At 41.0% G+C, this 18720-nt stretch overlaps 1 protein-coding gene across 1 annotated transcript in view; it reads left to right on the top strand.

Moving 5' to 3' along the window:
- Nucleotides 1-18720, top strand: part of RASGRF2 (Ras protein specific guanine nucleotide releasing factor 2) — a 199736-nt gene that overhangs the window by 56067 nt on the left and 124949 nt on the right. The window contains exons 2-3 of the mRNA XM_074995389.1: nt 14326-14432; nt 17982-18129. Of these exons, the coding sequence (XP_074851490.1) occupies nt 14326-14432; nt 17982-18129 (255 nt within the window). The remainder of the gene's footprint in view (nt 1-14325; nt 14433-17981; nt 18130-18720) is intronic.

Below are 18720 nucleotides of genomic sequence, written 5' to 3'. Positions count from 1 at the left end.
TTGGATCCTGCCAGGCTGAGCCTGGTGGCCTGCTGACACCTAAGGCAGAGAGACAGGACCCTAGGGCGTTTCTGGGGCAGGGCCTTGCACTGTGTCAGACTCAGGTGCAACTCACCACCAAGTGTATCCTGTTAACAGTGGTGGCTTCAGGATGATCTCCTACCTTTGTGCAGGTGCTGGCCGGTGCTGCCTCCACATTTATTCATGGACAGATGAAATCAGCAGAATTTATAAATATCGTGTATAGAATTTTTATTTTTGGTTCAGCATTCCATCAGGAGTAGTTTTTTGTTTTCACATTTATTTTTTCGTAGGATTTTAAAGGAGTCATGAGTGGAGTGGAACATGCTCAGTAGGTATAGAACCTTCAGTGAATTTAGCAGCAAAATGTTAATAAGTCTCCATTGAGTATATCCAAAATGAGATTTGGCAGAGACTTATAAGCTGACAAAATATGGGGTGAATTCTCAAAAAGTATATTACTGAGTGCAAGGCTATTCCCCCAGCCAAATTTCAGGTCCCTGATCCCTGTTCCGTTCATTCCCTCTTGGGGAGCTGGCAGTCGCCACTGTCGGAAGACGGGATGCTGGGTTAAATGGACATTTGATCTGATACAGTATGGCTGTTTTTACTATCTTTTATTTTCCTAGTCTTAGCATTAGAAATGGCTGAGTTGTGTTAGCTCTTCATATATCTGGTATCAAAATTTCAGCCCAGAGTTAAAGCATGGCAAAGTCATAAGCTAAAAACAATGTTTTACAGTGAAAAGTGTCAGACAAACTTAACTATAGGTGGCATTAGAGGCTCTGCCTGTATCATCAGCACTGATGTGAGGAGCAGGTTTTAAGTAATTTTGAATATTTTTATTATTCCCTTTTGAGAGGGGCATCTAAAATTTACAAATGGAAAATATAAGTTCAGTTGCTCAATCCAACTCCAAATATGGAGATACGTAATAGAGGAGGAAGAACAAATTTTGTAATGAATATGATGATAAAGAACAGGAGTAGGGGGAAAATCCTTCCTAAACAGCATGGGAGCTGAGAGGTGGAAGGCTGAGGGAAAGGGAGGTCTGTGATAGTACCTGAAGGGCTGTTCCCTGTTTTGTAAAAATTACATCCTTGTCTGTGTCATTATTAATTCATAAGCAGAAAGTACCCCAAATTTATCATATAAATAAAGCTGCATCTCGCTGTAGAGAAAACTTTAGGACTGATCTGATCTTTTGGGCATTTGTATGAACGGGGGACTTCCTCCTTTCTCAATCAGTGTGAATAGTACCACCATCTTTCATGTCACTTGGGCCTGCAACCTGGGTTTCATCATCATCTCAGGCCTCTCTTTAGGTCCTCATGTCCAGGCTATGTCTCAGTCTTGCTAATTTTTTTTCAGCGTCAGATCTGTAGAGCCCTGCACATAAAAATGTTTATCTGTAACCTACAGACTGTACAACCCCACACAGGAGGTGCAGCAGCTGGGTGGTTGGGGCTGGGAGCAATGCAGTCTTGGTGCCATGAGGAGCTGCAAGCATGGAGCTCTGGCTCGTGGGCATGATGCGGTAACATCCCTCTCCATTGACCATAGTGGCTCATAGGAGTAGAGCCCTGCAAATCTGTGGATCACATTGTCTATCCATGGATAGACATTTCTAGCCACACGGGGCTCTGAAAGACTATTAGATACAGCTATTATCCATCCTTGCAGTTAAACCTCTTATTCAGGCTCCCATTATCTTCTGTGTGATTATCCCAATTTCTCTTCTTTGGTCTTGACAATGCAAACTTGCCCCATGGGTTTCCATTCAGAATGATTTTGGTAGAAGCTTTCAGCTAGCCTATCATTGTGACCATATCACTCCCCTCTTTGAGCACCTCCATTGGCATATTTTTTTTTCTATTGCATCAAAAATAAGCTGTGTGTTCACATTCAAAGCCCTTTGTGGCTGATCCCAACCTTATCTGTCGTCATTATTATACTGTCAATGCTCATCTCTGCTCAGCCCATGATGTCAGCCTCCCTTACCCACTTGTTAAATTTTCAGATGAGCGCATACATTCTTTCTCCTATGCTACCTCTCATCCTTGGGCTGGGTCTACACATGCCCCTTCCCTTCGAAAGGGGCATGTTAATGAGCAGGTTTGAAAGATGCTAATGAGGTGCTGCCATGAATATGCAGCACCTCATTAGCATAGTGGCAGCTGCAGCGATTCGAAAGTGTGGCTTTTCGAATCACGTGCTGCCCGTGGAGATGGGACCGTCCAAAAAGCCCCCCCCAGTTTTTGAAAACCTTTCTTCTGATCACAGATAGGAAACTGTGTGTGGGGGGGTCCTTTTAGAAGGTCCCATCTCCATGGGCAATGTGCGATTCGAAAAGCCACACTTTCGAATAGCTGCGGCCACCATTATGCTAATGAGGCACTGCATATTCATGGCAGCGCCTCATTAGCATCTTTCGAACCTGCTCATTAACATGCTCCTTTTGAAGGGAAGGGGCATGTGTAGACCCAGCCTTGGTGTGTGTGAGAGCTACCTCCCCACTCTGACAGTCCAGGTGCAGACAGTGGGGGGGCTCGGAGGAAAACAACAACAGCAGCAACAAAACCTTGCCTGTGAAAAGCTTTGCTTGAAAAGCTCCCCAAGGCCACAGATTCCCTGACCTTAGGGGATAGTTGCTGCTACCACTCATGTACAAAAAAAATAACCTTTAACTCAGGGAGATGCACTTGGGACGTCTCCCTGTGGGATACACCAAGCTCTTAACCCTTCTTCAAGAGAGAGTTTAGACACAAAGAACTGTAATCTGGTAGCTGGCCTTTCAGTATAAGGCATGAATATACATAGATTTTCCTCTAGGACACGGGGATCAAAGCATTTGCTTAAAAAACCATAATTTAATCACAAAACAAGAGAGAATAAATCATACCGGTTGCAGTACAGAGGATAACTTCCCTGGGATTCATTTTAAAAGTACAGATTACAGGGGAAGGAATCAAATAATTAACCAAAACCACTGAAAAAAGATAGTCCCTATGAAGTCCAAAATGACCATAACCTGATCACATCTAACTACACATTTCTCTTCTTACATATCTATGGCTGGTTTTCAGATGATCAGGGTATCTACTGGATTCATTCCAACTGCATAGAAGCAATCCTCTCTCTATCCCCTCTGCATTAGCCATGCAGACAAAGGCCCCTCAGACAGCAATTCTTCTCACTTCAGAAAAGTTTCTCTTCCTCCCTTAACTTACCTGACCACCCCTTCTGCGAGTTGTCTTTGTAAGGGTTATTCTTTTCCTTGCTTTCCTTCATGACAGGGTGCATTCCCTGTAATATCTGCAAAGCCACTTCATTATCATCCTTCAAATTCCTCCTCAAAATTCCCCTTTGCTGTGGTACTGTTAGCTGATGGTCAGATGAGATGCTACTATGCCCTTGTATTAATATGAGATTTCAACTGCCAGGACAGAGCTCACTAGTGACCAGGCTGAGAGCTGCTGAAAAGCAGCTAGGTTCTTTGTTTTGTGTTCAGTTTGCACAGTAACAGGAGGAGTCAGGTTACCACTTAATCAATTACTTTGTTTATTTATCTAACAAGTTAATCTCTTACTGTTACAATGTTGCTTTATTTGTTTACCTAGCGAGTTAAGCTCTTGTGGTTACAACTGTTACAAGGTTTATACTTTGATTACAAATAGCTAGCATACACTCTAATTCATAGATCCATACTTGTTAAATGTGCGCAAAAAGAAATGAAAAGTAAAATACCTAGCAGGTCTTATTCTTACCCCTGCATTACCAACGTGGCTTGGCCAGTTTCCTCTCAATGCCTTGGGAAGAAGTCCTTTGTCCCTTTTTCTCCAGGAGTCAGGCTTCCCCGGGGACCTGGGGAGACTCCCACCCTCCTGTCCAGCAGGAAAGATGATTGGAGCTCAAATAGGGGGTCTGCCGGACCCCTCTTTATACCCATTGGGTAACGTAGGCTTCTTCCTTGGTTTAATTTAATTAAACTGTTTGATGCTGGTTCTCACAGGCAGTTCAAGGGCATAGTTCGTACCTGTGAGGTAGACAATTGAGGGCATTTGTTTCTTAATGGGCCGGAGATTTTTCCTCCTTTCTGGGACAAGTGTCCTGGTGAATCAACTGATGGTAATTAGCCAAGGGCAGTCCGAGGCCTGGCTGTTAATTAGCCCATTGTTCTTAGCTTTGCTCTGGAGTTTCAAAGACCATAGCTAAGATAAGCCCATCTGCCCTCACCGGCATTCCAGGGCTGTGCTATTCCTTTTAACCCTTTCATGCTCTGAAGCACCTAGGGAAGGCAAGATGGAGTAGAGCAAAAAAACGGGGGGTTCTGTCTGGCTCCAGATACCTTCAAAAAACTCAACAGTTGGGCTTCTAGTATGTAGAGATCACTCTCTGTGTTACTGACCAATATTATCTATGTTTCCTTGCACTTCCCAAGCTTTTAACATTTATATCATATCTCATGTTATACTGAGATTTTAAGTGAAATGGGATAGGAGACATCTCTCTTCTGTGTTTTGAATAGCACCTAGCACAAAGGAGCTCAGGTCCATGGCTGTGTCTTCTAGGCTGCACAATATTACAAGTAGCAATAATTAATAAAAAGGGGGTACCAAAGGGTATGCCCAAAGGTAATACCCCCAATTTGGCAACATGTGGCTCTGCTGAAGGCTGACTGTTTCCATTTAACTCAGGGCCCTTTATGAGACAACACCAAAAATGCATTTTATTGGGTCCCATTAAACATCTTTCAGAATTGAACTCAGACTTACAGTCTTCATCCCAGTTTTAGCAGGGTCCAGCCCTTCCTCCATGAAAGCCTGTCTTTCTGTTTTCCTACCAAATTTTGCCTGGAGTTTTTAGCCTTCTCCACAAACTTTCCATGCTGGTGAGTCAGAACTCCTTGCAGGAGCCTTGATTCTCTGCAGTATCTGCAGGCACCTCTCCACAAGCATCTTCAGTTGTCTCCTGGTTTATAAGGTGCCAGGTGCTTGCTTTAAGCCGCATTGGGTGGCACATAATGAGTCCATGTGCACTCTGAAGGAGGCCAATCAAGCTGTGACAGGGAGTTTGTACAGAGGGGAGCCGTACCTCAGTATATTACACTTGACAAGTTTTTCACACAGCACACATAAATGTCTCCATTCTAGCATACTCTTTATTTTTTCTTAAAACTATTTCAAATTTGGACTAGTCTTATTCCAGTGAGGATTAACAACTAGCTTGAGAGTTCTTGAAAAAGACAATGTTAGTGTAATCTTATGAAGTAAACTGCTTTTTCTGGAAAAAGCAGAATCCTAGATTAATCAGCGACAGCTGATTATTCATATAATCTTTTGAATCAATTTCCTAATCCTGTTCCAACAATTTCCAATAACCAAGCATTCAGAGCATATCCACATCCCACTGTTTCAGACAACTTCAACTTCCTTTCAAGATTAAGGAGAAACTAAAACTTTTGTTACCAATGGAAGAGGTAATATAGTAAAACCTTGAGATACGTGTGCTCAAATTGTGCGTATCTTGGTTTAGTGCAACTCAGGGTCGTGGGGAGCTTTTGATATAAGTATAAAGTACAGAATTTTTATTTAATCTTTAACCTTCTATAAGTCTTCATTAAATACTTTCAGGAGAAACAATAATAAAAATAATCTAACTGACCTACATGTCTAATCCTAGAACTATAAATGCCTGTGTGCTAGACTAGCAGATGAAAATGATCGTACTTGATGTAAATCTGTCCACAAGATCATAAATGTTTATTCTCTGTCACTGGATGGTATGTTTGCTGAAATGTACTAGTTTTATGACTACCGTCTAAATCAAAATGATTGGGTATTGAACTGCTAATAGAAAACTGAGCAATGCTATTACTATTATTTTTATATGAGCAATCACAAAACCTTGATGCTAAAAATCTAGGAATATGTCATGACTACTTTTTTCTTCTCTAGATTGTTTGTAACAAATCCTTTGGTAATAAGTGACATTTTTAAAAATGTTTGAAATCGAAGAATTACTTCAGGGTTCTTTTTAAAAATGTATTATAGTGTGTTTGCTTATACATGTGGGGGGACAAAGGCTACTTTTAAATGTCAGTTTGCATGCAAAATATCCCTTTATGGATTTATGATTTGTCAAAGGTATTGGAAAACAATAAGTATATTCACAACTTTTTTTAAAGAGCAAGTGAATCTTTGATAACTTACAAAAATCTTTAGTTTTCTGTGCCAGGCATACCCACCAAGTGCTCGGCCTTGCTCCAGTTGAAGTCAGTGGGAATTTAACACTGGTTTCAGCAGAAACTGAATCAAACTCCCAGTCTGGTATTTTCTCCATGACTGCATCTACACTAGCAAGTTCTTTCAAAAGATCCCAGGGAGCGTCTACATACAAAAAACATTCTTTTGAAAGTAAATCAAAAGAATGCAGTGCTCCTTTCTAAAGCTCTCTTCCACTCCCATTTCAAGAAGAATGCCTTCTTCTGAAAGCTTCTTTAGAAAGTAAGCATGTGTAGACGCTCTGCAGGGCCTTTCTTTTCAAAGGAATTCTCGTGGCGCTGGATTTTTTGATGCCTGGCCTGTTCTTTCGAAGGAACAGGGGCTGCATGGATGCTCTCTATTGAAAGAGTGGATCGATCTTTCGATCTGTTTTTTGTGTCTGGATGCACTCCTTCAAAAGGAGTTTTCTCAGAAGATATATACTGGAAGAACTTCTTTTGAAGGATCTTGGTAACATAGACATAGCTGGTCTGAGAGGGCATTTACATCATATTCGTCACCATAGTACCTAAATTATTCTTCTATTATTATTCTCTACATCCCAGGACAAAATTTCCATTGAAATCATGGCAAATTTTGTCTGAGAGCTGGGTTATCTTGCCTTTCAAGAAAATATAGAGAGGGCTCTGAAATCAACTCTTCTCCGTAACTCCTACTTTAAATACACCTAGTGAAGAAATTATTACTTATGTAGATCTATATATTGATTTTTTTCCCTTTTATATTTGATTTTCCTTCTTTATGAAATGGTAGAAATCAAGAACTCATAGACCTATAGTTCAGATTGATTTTAAAATACATATACATCATGCAGTCTAGTAATCTGTACACAATATTAAGTAAATAGTTAAATCTCTGTGTTGTCGGTGGAACAGTTTTTTCTAGCTGTTAAAGATTATTTAATTCATTGTGTCATAAAGGTTCCTATATAATGGTCTTAAGGGGTCCTTCCTCAACTCATTAAATGCTTCTTACTCTACATGCTACTCACATTTAAGTGGTAAGCAGTTTCATAGGGTTGTCCTTTAGGTGATATATTGACCCTTTTCAGAGCTTTGGAGTGGTTTGTCTTGGAAAATTCAGTAGCTGTAAGCCTTGATTTTCATTGTGCACTGTATTAAATGTGAATGTTTCTAGTTTAGCTTGTTCCTATTTCTTTACTTGTCTGCTGCTAATTTGTGTCCAAAGTCTTCTGTATGAAGCATCATTTATATAGGATTTAAGAATTTAAAGTTCAATTAATAATCTAATTCCTAAATGAATAGGTTCCTTTTTAATTTGCAACAAGGGAGGTTTAGGTTGGACATTAGGAAAAATTTCCTATCTTTTCATGGTGGTTAAGCATTGGAATAAATTGCCTGGGGGTGGTTGTAGACTCTGCCTCATAGGAGATATTAAAGAACTGGTTAGATAAATGTCAAACAGGGATGACAGAGATGGTGCTAGGTCTTGCTGTGAGGGCAGGGGACCAGACTTGATGACCTCTTGAGGTGCCTTCCAGTTCTAGAATTCTGTTGTTGTATGTGTACCTCTCCATGGTCAATGGTATGTTCATTAAAATGATGTTTATTGCAATGAAATAAAATAAGAGAATATTCACTAGCATAAAGATAGGATACAGTAAATACATGTATTGTTTGGGTCTGCTTTATAGTTTACTCATTACTAAAGAAGCAGCACCTACTGATTCATAATCAAAATATAGCAGTGCATCTTATTTTGAGTCTCCATATTTTTAATAAAATGAATATTTTAATAGGGGAAGTGTCTCATGACAATCTTTATTTCTCATTTACAGTTAGAAATTAGATTTAAACGTTTTCTTTACAAGTTCTTTCTAAACTCTTTTGTAGATTTTGTTGGTGTATGTATTTTTGATCTTATGTTCTTGCTCCATTCCTTGATATTTCTGTTTAAAACAATCTTTAACTCTGAAAATATGCTTCATATTTGACATTGTACTTTCCTCAGACAGGTTCTTATTGTCACTGCAGCTCAGCTGTGAACTTGACACTCAAAGTAAAAAGTGTGTTGACATCACTGCTGGGTTACTATTTGTAATAATGGCTGGTGGAGCAACAAGGAACTAAGTCTGTGTGTACACTACGAGATAAATTGTTTTTTTAAATAAATTTGATTTCTTAACTTCATTATGAATTCAAATTAAGTGTCCACAAAGCTTCTTGAAATTTGAACCTTTTTATGTGTGGAGTTTCCAGGTAACCATTACCCTGTTCAAGTTCAACAGCATGACCACTGCATTGTGGTTACCTATCCCACAGTGCCTTAGCCCAGGCTTTGGATGTTTCATGTTTAAATCCCAGAATGCAAAGCACTGTCCCAGAGTTCAGAGCATCAGTAACTATGCAAAAACGAACTGGAAATTGTGCCATTTCCTGGTGAGGCATTCCAGCATGAGCATGGATCTCCAAATGCTTCAACTCATAGCACACATCATTTCATCAGCCACACTGACTGTCATGCAAGTTTGCCTTCAATTATAAAGCTCAGTGATGGCTCAATATCGTAATGGTGATGACGACCACAACGGTTTGGCAGAGCAAATCTCCCAACTGCAGTCCAAGAACGCAGAGCTACTGGCTGCTCTGGCTGCATTGGTGACAGTGGAACGGCAGTTTTGGGCTCATGAGACCAGCACACACTGGTGGGACCCCATAGTTTTGGAGTCCTGAGATGATCAGCAGTGGCTGCAGAACTTTTGCATGCACAAGTCCACTTTTATGGAACTTTGTGATGTACTTGCCCGCACCCTGAAGCACAGTAACAAAAGAATGAACCCGGCTTTAACAGTACAGAAGCAAGTGGCAATCACACTGTGGAAGTTGCAACACCTGACAGTTACTGGTCATTGTCAAATCAGTTTGGGGTAGGCAGATCTACAGTGGTGTCTGTGGTGATACAGGTGGCCCAAGCAATCTGTCGGTGTCTCCTCAGGAAGACCTTGACCCTGGGAGACATATGGGCAATAGTGGAGGGCTTTGCTGCCCAGGGGTTTCTTAACTGTGGTGGGGCAATAGATGGCATGCATATCCCCATCATGGCCACAGCTCACCTGGCCTCTGAGTATATAAACCAAAAGGGGTACTTCTGCATGGTTTTGCAGGGCTTGGCAGATCACAAAGGTCATTTCACCGACATCAATGTGGGATGGTCAGGGAGAGTTCATGATGCATGCAGCTTTAGAAATTCTGGCCTTTACAGAAAGCTCCTGGGTGGGACTTTTTTCACTGATCATAAAATCATGATTGACGATGTGGAGATGCCTATTGTTACATTGGGTAACCCTGCTTACCCTTTGCTCCTTTGCCTTATGAAGCCCTACACAGGAGCCCTGGACCCCTGCAAGGAAAACTTCAGTCAGGCTTGGCAGGTGCAGAATGGTGGTTGAATGCGCCTTTGGCCATTTAAAAGTGAGGTTCAGATGCTTATTGATCCATTTGAACCTTTCTGAAACTAATGTCCCAACAGTGATTACAGTGTGAGCTATTTGCACAACATATGTGAATCCTGGCGGAAGACTTTCCCGTCCATCAGGAATTTCCAAAGCTGAGGCCATATGTAGGGCATACTCGCAGCCACCTACACAACTATCCACCAGTGGCCAGGCTGAGGCAGCAGCAATAATGGATGCTTTAAAAAAATCTTAATAAATGATCTATAATCCACATGCTACCGCTGTATTTCTCTGACATAATGCCAATAAATCATACTGTGTCTTAATGAATGAATGCTTTTACTTGGTGGGAGGGGGTTAAGTTGCAGTACATACAATGTATGTGGTGGGCTGCTGTGCCTTAAGCCCTCCCCCAGCCCTCCTGGTTCCCTTAGCCACACGTCTGCTGCAGACCAGGGAGTATCAATGAGCAGCTGTGCCTTCAGCCCTCCCACAACCTTCCTGGTTCCCTGAGCTGCACGTCTGCTGCAGACCTGAGAGTATCAGTGGGCATCTATGCCTTCAGCCCTCCCCCAACCCCCACTATGTTTTGTGTCCCCCACCACTTCTGCATGCCACAAAATCACACCAAGCTCAAAGGAATGATTTTATTTTGGGGGAAGGAGAGGTTTAAGTGGCAGGGAAAAGAAGCCTTCACAAGGGTGCTTTAAATAGCCTTTTGCAGTGGCCCTTGGGGCTGGAGCAGCAGGCTGTTCTTGCCTTCCCTCCCCATGTGTGGGGACCATGACAAAGGGGAATGGGCAACTTCTCCTCAGGGGACTCCAGGGAGCAGGGTATCGGCTCCTGCACTGCTGTGTTGGGAGTCCTTCTGCAGCTGCAACAGGGAGCGCAAGACCTCAGTTTGCTCCATAACTGCTGTTATGAGCTTTCCTGCAGCCTCACTCTGCTTGCTGTTGCTGCAAGTCAGGCATTCTCTGCTGCAACTCAGCTTGACTCTGACCCCACTGAATTATACTGTGACAACACTGAGCAGTGTCTTTTGTCAGCTTGGTGTGCTCTGCTTCATTTTGCTCCATGTGCTGCAGGATAACATGCTGCTTGCATTCTTCTGTTCTTCTCTGCTATGGCTAGGCATTGCCTCTGGAAAGTGAAGGTCAAAATTAAGGTACAATTCACATAATGTGCTTTCAAATGGAATGAATGGGTCTCTGCATCTACTATCAGGGAAAGTTACCTTTTTGAAGGTGGCTAAAGGCTTATTAAGGATGGGATAGTCAGAGTACATTTCACTGTACGTCATTTGCCATCACTTATCCAGCCTATTTCTTCATGGACATAGTAAGCCATAATCAAAATGTCTGCTTTTCTGGGGAAGGGGAGGGTTAGAAAGCAGGGGAAGCCGCCAGGTGTCCTTTGGGTGTCCTGGGGTAGGGAAAATTTTTTTCAGACATTCCTGGAGCAATCCTCTGCAATGATCAAGCCACGTAAAGGGGATTGTGTGGAAGGGTTGATTAGAGCCTCATGAACGGCTGCCTGGGGGGCTTTGGTGTAGAATAAAAGAAATGTACAATAAATAAAGTACATGATAAATAAAAAAGTACAATAAATATGCCAAAGAAATGCTGGAGTCGTGCAGGGAGTCCCGGGAAATGAAAAGAAATGCTGTTTGGAAAGGGACATGGGAGGGGAGATGCCCAGCAGCTGTGTGCACTGGAGGGATTTCTGAAAAATAAAAAGAAACACTGGCTGGAAAGGGACCTTGTTAAAAAACTACAAAAGTGCCTGGACTGCCTGGATGATGCCTTCTAGGAGATCTCCAAAAAGGAGAAGCACTCCACCCCAAGAAACATTAACAGTGTTCTGAGGGGCACAGAACCATAGCTAGCAAATCTGTACCTATACACAACCCTATACCTATACCCACCCCCAACCCACTTCTAGCATGCAGAATAAATGCTCTCCCAAACTGCTTGGTCCAGAGGGCTTGGAGAGGAGGGGCCCGACCTGGAGGGGACCAGTTCCTGGTCTCTTGTGAAGAGATTTGGGCTGTTGGGAAGCACTTCCTTGTTCCCCTACTCATTACCCCCTTCCTCCTCCCAATTGCCCTCTTCTTCTGTGGCAACCAGGTCCTCTAGGCTCACCCTGAATTCTATACCATGGCCTCTACAATGTCATAATTAAGGCCAGGGTCCATGGTGGGATTGCTTCCCATAAGCGTTTGCAGCTGTTGATAATAGCATCAGGTCCATGGAGCTGTACCTGACTGTGGTTGGCTTCCCAGACTTTTTGATAAGACTGCCAGAGTTCTTTTACCTTCACCTGGCATTGCATTGAGTCCTAGGAGTAACCTCGGGCCGTCATTTCATGCACCATCTGATCATAGATTGCTGCGTTTCTCTTGGCCACCTAAAGTCTCTTTGCCACGGATTGGGCTCCCCAGATTGCAAGAAGATCCAGAATCTCCTGGTGGGTCAATGCTGGGGCTCTCTTGTGACTCTGAGAATTACTAGGCAGATGACTACCTTGAGTGCTCATGATTGCAGTAGATGGCTACCAATGCAATTGCTACCGATGCGGTGTGATGTGATGGGCAAAGGAATTTTTTCATAATGGGCACCCTTTATATTTGCAGGTCTGGATGCTGCTGAATTCCAATTCAAATTCTAATTCAAATTCAATCAAAACTTCGCGGGCTTCCTTTGACCTTCTTCTTGCACACCTATATGGAGAGTAGCGTACAAGGAAGCGACCATGCATGGAGGGTCACCGTGTAGCTTTGTCGGATACATACAAGTTGCTTCTGGAGGCTGATAAATTTGAAAGAAGGACATTGTGCTTCCACACTACCCTTTATTCAAGATTTTAAATTCAAAATTGATGCTATACCCATCCTGTAATGACATTTTGTTATTGGTGTTACAGCTCAAAAAAGTGAGCTAATAGCATTAGCTGTGAAGACTGTCATGTTTTAATATCGAGTTAACTCCTTTAAATTTGATTTTATCTCGTAGTGTAGACACAGCCTCTTAGATATATCTCTGCTGATTAAAATGACCTTCAAGCTCTCAGACTCCAAAAACTAATGGATACTGATATAAAAACAACGTGGAGTCCAGTGCACAATTTTATTATGGCATAAGATTTCATGACTTGCAACACACTTCATCAGATGCATGAAGTAAAAGAAAAAGAAACAGTAGGGGTCCAGAGATGGGAATGTTACATCAGAGTCAATTCAGTCAGGTGGAGGTGAGAAGGTGAGAATACCTTAGTGGAAAATTACTTATTGTAGTGAGAGAGCCATTCCCAGTTCCTATTCAGACCCATTCTGATTGTGTCACTAGTTACGTTTATCGAGCAGAGCATTTTGTTTTCTCATACTTTGCACTTACCCAAGAAGAATCATTTTGTAACAGCTGACTGCTCATTGCCCTATGCTGCAGTCCTTCACTCACAACTCCCATCAATTTCAGTAAGAGTTTGGGTTCCAAGGGCTGCAAGACTGTGGCATCTTTAAGGTACAGTTGTGAAAGTTCAGAAATGGCTGTTCTATTTTTCTGGTCCTACTAAAAATGCCATCCTTGTCTGTACCTTTTGCTCCACTAGCTATTCTGATATTAGTAAGAAGGTTCTAAGAAACAATCTGTGCACCAACTCATGGTTGCTTTACTTATATGACAAGTGCCATCAAAGTAAATAGCTCTTATTGCGTGAATAGGGCTTCATTGTGACGACAGAGCTCTCCTCAATAGATTTTTAAATAACTTCAGTCCTACGAGTGAAAACTAAAGGGGGTTTACTAAAAGGGGGAAACCAGGGTTGTTCTTTTATGCTGTCAGAATAGTGAAGGAATAAACTAGACCTCCATGTCCGTTGTGTATTGTGCATGTAGAAGAGTTTTGAAGGTTTGTTTGGTAGTACTTGGTCTATAAATTGTTTTCAGCTGTCATTCATACTCACAAGAGGCCTTTCCATAGGGTAATGTTCGAGAAAAATAAAAGAAATTGACCCAAGGGGGAAGAAATTCAAAGAATGATCTACAATTACTCCATCCTTAACCTACTTTATTGTACTCAAGTATTGCAGCTGCTAAAAATTATTCTGTGATGTTGTCTACTTGGAAGCTTTAGAACAACAGCTACCATAAGTATCATGAAAGCTGCTATAACAATAGACAGTGGAGAAGATTAAGAATAGAGGTTAAACTTCAACTTTGCATATTATGGCTTTCATCAGTTTAAACCGAATCCTTTTCTGTGTGTAATGTTTTGGGCTGCATCAAAATACATAGTATTTTATTGCAGCATTTCCCAAAGTGTGGTCCGCAGCCCAGTACCTGTGCTTGGGGAAAAAGAAATAGCTGTTCATAGAAAATATACAAATTATCGCTATGTACTATTATTATTGTGAATAAATAATAAATAGGGAAAATGTATTAATTTTTAATTTTTTTTATATATGTTTATAATTTTAGGCCACAAAAAGGGTACTGAATAAAACAGGTCCCAAGGATATAAAGTTTGAGAAACCCTTTTTATTGTAGGTTATTCCTCTGTTTTCTTTGGCAGCATTTTTAAAAACATTTTTCTCTCTTAAAATTTGCAGTATTTCTTTACTATTGTATTTGGCCATGAAGGGCAGAAGCCACTGGAGCTCCGGTGTGAAGAAGAAATTGATGGAGATGAATGGGTAGAAGCTATCCACCAAGCGAGGTATGAAACCCAACCCTTAATTTATTCTGAACTCCGCTTTTTATTCTTAAAATTATGGTAGAGATTTTAAATCTAAATGCACTCTTTCAAAAAGGAAAGTATATAATTTAGGCATTCCCCAGGTGGGTTACACTGAATAGTGTAATATATATAAATTTTTAAAGGCACATTTATTCTGTATCATAAATAATCAGTGCTTTGTCATAGTTAGTTTCAGTGAACAATCTTTTCTTAGGGCAAAATATTTAGTGTTAATTATTTTAAATGGAAGAGTCACTTGGTCAGCAACTTGAAAGTCAGAAATATGTGTTTTGTAGCCATAGAATTGAGATAGTGAGTAACTCTCACAAAATTTCATCAGATGTGAGGGTACAAAAATGAGGATGGTAAGCTGTATTTACGTAATAAGTACATTTCAAGAAATAAAATCCCTGTCACAAAATTTAAATCCGTAACACGTTCTAATCTGCAAAAAATGGAAGTCTGGCAGATTGTCATTTGACTGCCTTATAACTTTTTATGGTGCTTTTTTTCTAGAAAAAAAAGATGATGGAACTCAAGCCCCAAACTGCCTCTGCCCCAAAGACCAACACCAGCCCGGCAGCTTAAACCCTCCCGCACATGGGGCCCAAACCTCCCCCTACGAGGCTTAACCGCCCCCTTTGCAGGGCCCAAACTGCCCCCCGGAGACTTAGCTGCCCCGTGCAGGGCCCTAACCACTCCCTGACAGGGCCTGAGTGCTTCCTGGTGGCTTAATCACCCCCATCGGGGCCTGAGTCACCCCTGGTGGTTTAACTGCCCCCTGGCAGGGGACAAGTTGCCTCTTGGCAGTTTAGCCACCCCCCGGTGGGACCCAAGCCACCCCCTGGTGGCTAAGCTCCCCATGTGGCCCCCACCCACTTTCCCAGTGGCTTAACTCCCCTGCTTGTGCAACCCCAACCCACCCCACTGGCAGCTTAACCCCCTCCATGGCCACTCCCCCACCAGCTTAAAACTCATGCTCCACCAAGCCACTCTCCCCTACCCCTTCACCCTACTTCTGCTGCATTGCTGCTGCCTCTGCCTCCCTCTGCATGGCTCCCTACTGCCAGCATGTCAGAACGGAGGGCAGGGAGGGAATGGAGGAGGAGTTGGTCAGAGGCAGCAGCCTCCGGAACTGCAAGTGGCTCTCAAAGAGCGACATATGGCTTGGACAGAGCTGTCCAGCTGGCTTTTAAAAATGGCACCTCCCCCTCGGCTCTGTGCCCTGAAAAAAGGTGCTGGAACACTGTTGCAGCAGAATAAAAGCCCTGACTTTCAGCTACCCAGTAACCCTTCCCTCAGAAAAGGTCTTTATGAGAAAGGTGAGGATTACAGCATAATGTGAAGGTCGGCCTTCACATTGACAAGGAGAAGATGGATCGCTCTAGAGTTTGAAAAATAAAATTCTTGAAAACTGAAAAATAGGTGCACTAACATGTTATTTTTAACTGTTGTTCATTCTACTAATCATATATAAGATGTTTCCTGATTAATTTCCCCAGGAATGTAATATGTTGATTCATATATTCTGATATTAATTATTGGAAAAGAACCCTGAGTTGATGGATGAATGATTGATTGATTGATTGATTGTTTAATTGAATGATGAAAAGAAACACTGGAGATGGAATTTTCCACATTTTGAATCCTTTTCATAATCCATTAACAGAAAAATTTTTTTTTTTATTACTGTGGATTTGGGAATGCCCTTCAATTAATTTAAATCTGTGCTTGTCTTCCAGACCAAGAGTTTAATAGCCATATCCAGTGTTGACTTGCTCCAGTATGTGACTCCAGTAATACTTATTGAATTGACAGTTGATAAATATATAAAACAGAATAAAGTCCAACTTATACATATATTTATTTTTTAAATCAAGTCCCCCCAAAAAGCAATAAATATATTCACTATTAAATGATTTTTGCAACAATGAAAAAGACTTTTAGTCAAAATAACTTGGTATTGCCCTTTCTACCCTAAATCCTTGACATAAGAGCAGAAGGAAGATAGTGCTCAGCATTTTGAGAGAGAGAGAGAGAGAGAGTTTATAGATGGAAGTAAAGCACAATCAAGTAGAAAAGCACATATTAAAGTTTTACTGCTCACTTGTGCAAGATTTTGTGCAGTCTGTGATCTGCCACAATACTTAACCAAGTGTTTTACTTTAAGCATGAGTGCTCTTATTGACTTTAGTGGGACTATTCACATACAGAAAGCCTAGCACGTATCTGACGGTTATGCCTATGTTGGTATAGCCATGTAGAGATAGCCTGCTACACCAACAGGTTTCTGTCTGTGAAGAAATTAGCTAGGTTAAGGGAAGCATTCTTCTATTGGCATAGCTGTGTCTACATTGGGTTTTTTGTAAACACAGCTATGTTGGCCAGAGGGGTGTCCCTTCCCTCCACCAACTCCCAAATGATATAACTATGCCAGTTTAACTTTTAAGTGTACACCAAACCTAGATACTTTGATAGATCAGAGCCAGAGTGCACAGCACCTTGCAGAATCAAGCTTTCTGCACATCTCTAGCACTGTTCTCTGTTATCTGAGTGCTTGGGTGGCTACCCAGAAAAAGACTGTTACCACCCAGCAGATTAGCAGAGTCCCCACAACTATGCACACTGGGCAGCATGTTTCTATTGGTGGTGCATAACAGCATATGCCTTGGTGCATGTAACAAAATTTGTTCCAGCTATAGATGGAAAAAGAGGGAACACTGATCTCTAGCACCTATTTAAGTGAGGTTAAATCAAATGAACCAAAAACCCAGTCATCTGAAGAACTTATATAGGATGAACTGGTTTGAAAATACGACACCATGACAATTTATGTTCTTTTTACTCAGAAGATAAGTATGGTAATGCCTGTAACTGTCCTGGTCGCAATATACAGTCTGGCTTCGTGATGCAGTTCCTTGGCAGAAAATAATATGAAGCAGGAGTAAACTAACAAAAGAGTTAAAGAAAAAACAATCATGGCATAATTTCTGGAATAGTTTTTAAAATATGTTGTTGATATCTCAAACTTGTTTAAGAATGAAATATTAAAAACAAAATAAAATTATTTTACAACTACAATAAATATGGAAAAAAACCCTTTCTCACACGTAAGGGCAAGTTGTCAGAGTGATAGGTATAGATGGATAAAAATAGTCCTGGAATGAATTCCAAATAATGATAAGCAGAAGATAAAGCATTTTATGGGGGGGAAAAAAAAAGTTCTGGGCTTGTTCTGATTATAAAGAGCTCAGATAAATGACTCTGATATTACCTCCCTCTGTCATGGGGCTAACAGAAACCTGGTGTACATGATACATACACCCTATGTAAAAATACAGAATATTAAAATATAATTACACTTTAGATATTTGTGGCCTTTATGATTCAACTATGAATTATGCATTAAGTAAAAGAGAACACAATGTTGTAAGGTTCTTTCTCTCATCACGCAAGTTAGGCTTAGTTTGTCAATATTGTGTAAAAAGCTGCAGAAGCCAACTTTTTTATTAACATTTTTCTTCCTAGTTATTCAGACATTCTCATTGAGAGGGAGGTCTTAATGCAGAAGTACATTCATCTAGTTCAAATTGTAGAGACAGAAAAGATTGCAGCCAATCAGCTTCGACATCAGCTTGAAGATCAGGACACGGAAATTGAAAGACTTAAATCTGAGGTATTTGCCAAAATTACCATGGAATTAAATTATTGAAGTGTCAGAGAGTTAGTGTATTTGGATTACCTTGTTACCCCATTACATAAATGTTCCTATCCTTGTAATATATGTCAATCTGTAATCTTGTGCCATTGTAGTCAATTCATATAAAATAATGCTTGATTGGATAAGGGATTTCCATAGATTCATATATTCTGGGGCTAGAAGGGACCATTGTGATCATCTGGTTAACTTCCTGTAAATTACAAATCATAAAATTTCCCCAAAATAACTCCTAGAGCAGATCCTTTAGAAAAAAAAAAGTTGTTCATTAAAAATTGAGTAATAGAGAATCCACCATGGCCAATGGTTAATTACACTACCATTAAAAATGCACAACTTATTTCCTGAGGTGGCACTGTCTGGAAGAAGCACTCAAGCTATGTGTACACTGTGAGATAAATTCAAATTTATTAATATAGATTTCATAACACTGGATTTTATAAATTTGAATTTGACTATCCTTATCCTCCCCACATGCTCCTCAAAAAGTCGACTTATTGCTGCCACATTCAATCAGCAAACATTGACTGTTGCAGCAGTGCATTGTGA

The sequence above is a fragment of the Carettochelys insculpta genome, chromosome 5, assembly GCF_033958435.1.
Source record: "Carettochelys insculpta isolate YL-2023 chromosome 5, ASM3395843v1, whole genome shotgun sequence".
NCBI lineage: Eukaryota > Metazoa > Chordata > Testudines > Carettochelyidae > Carettochelys > Carettochelys insculpta.
The sequence above is the reverse complement of the archived record's forward strand: the minus strand, read 5'-3'. Positions and strand labels throughout refer to the sequence as shown.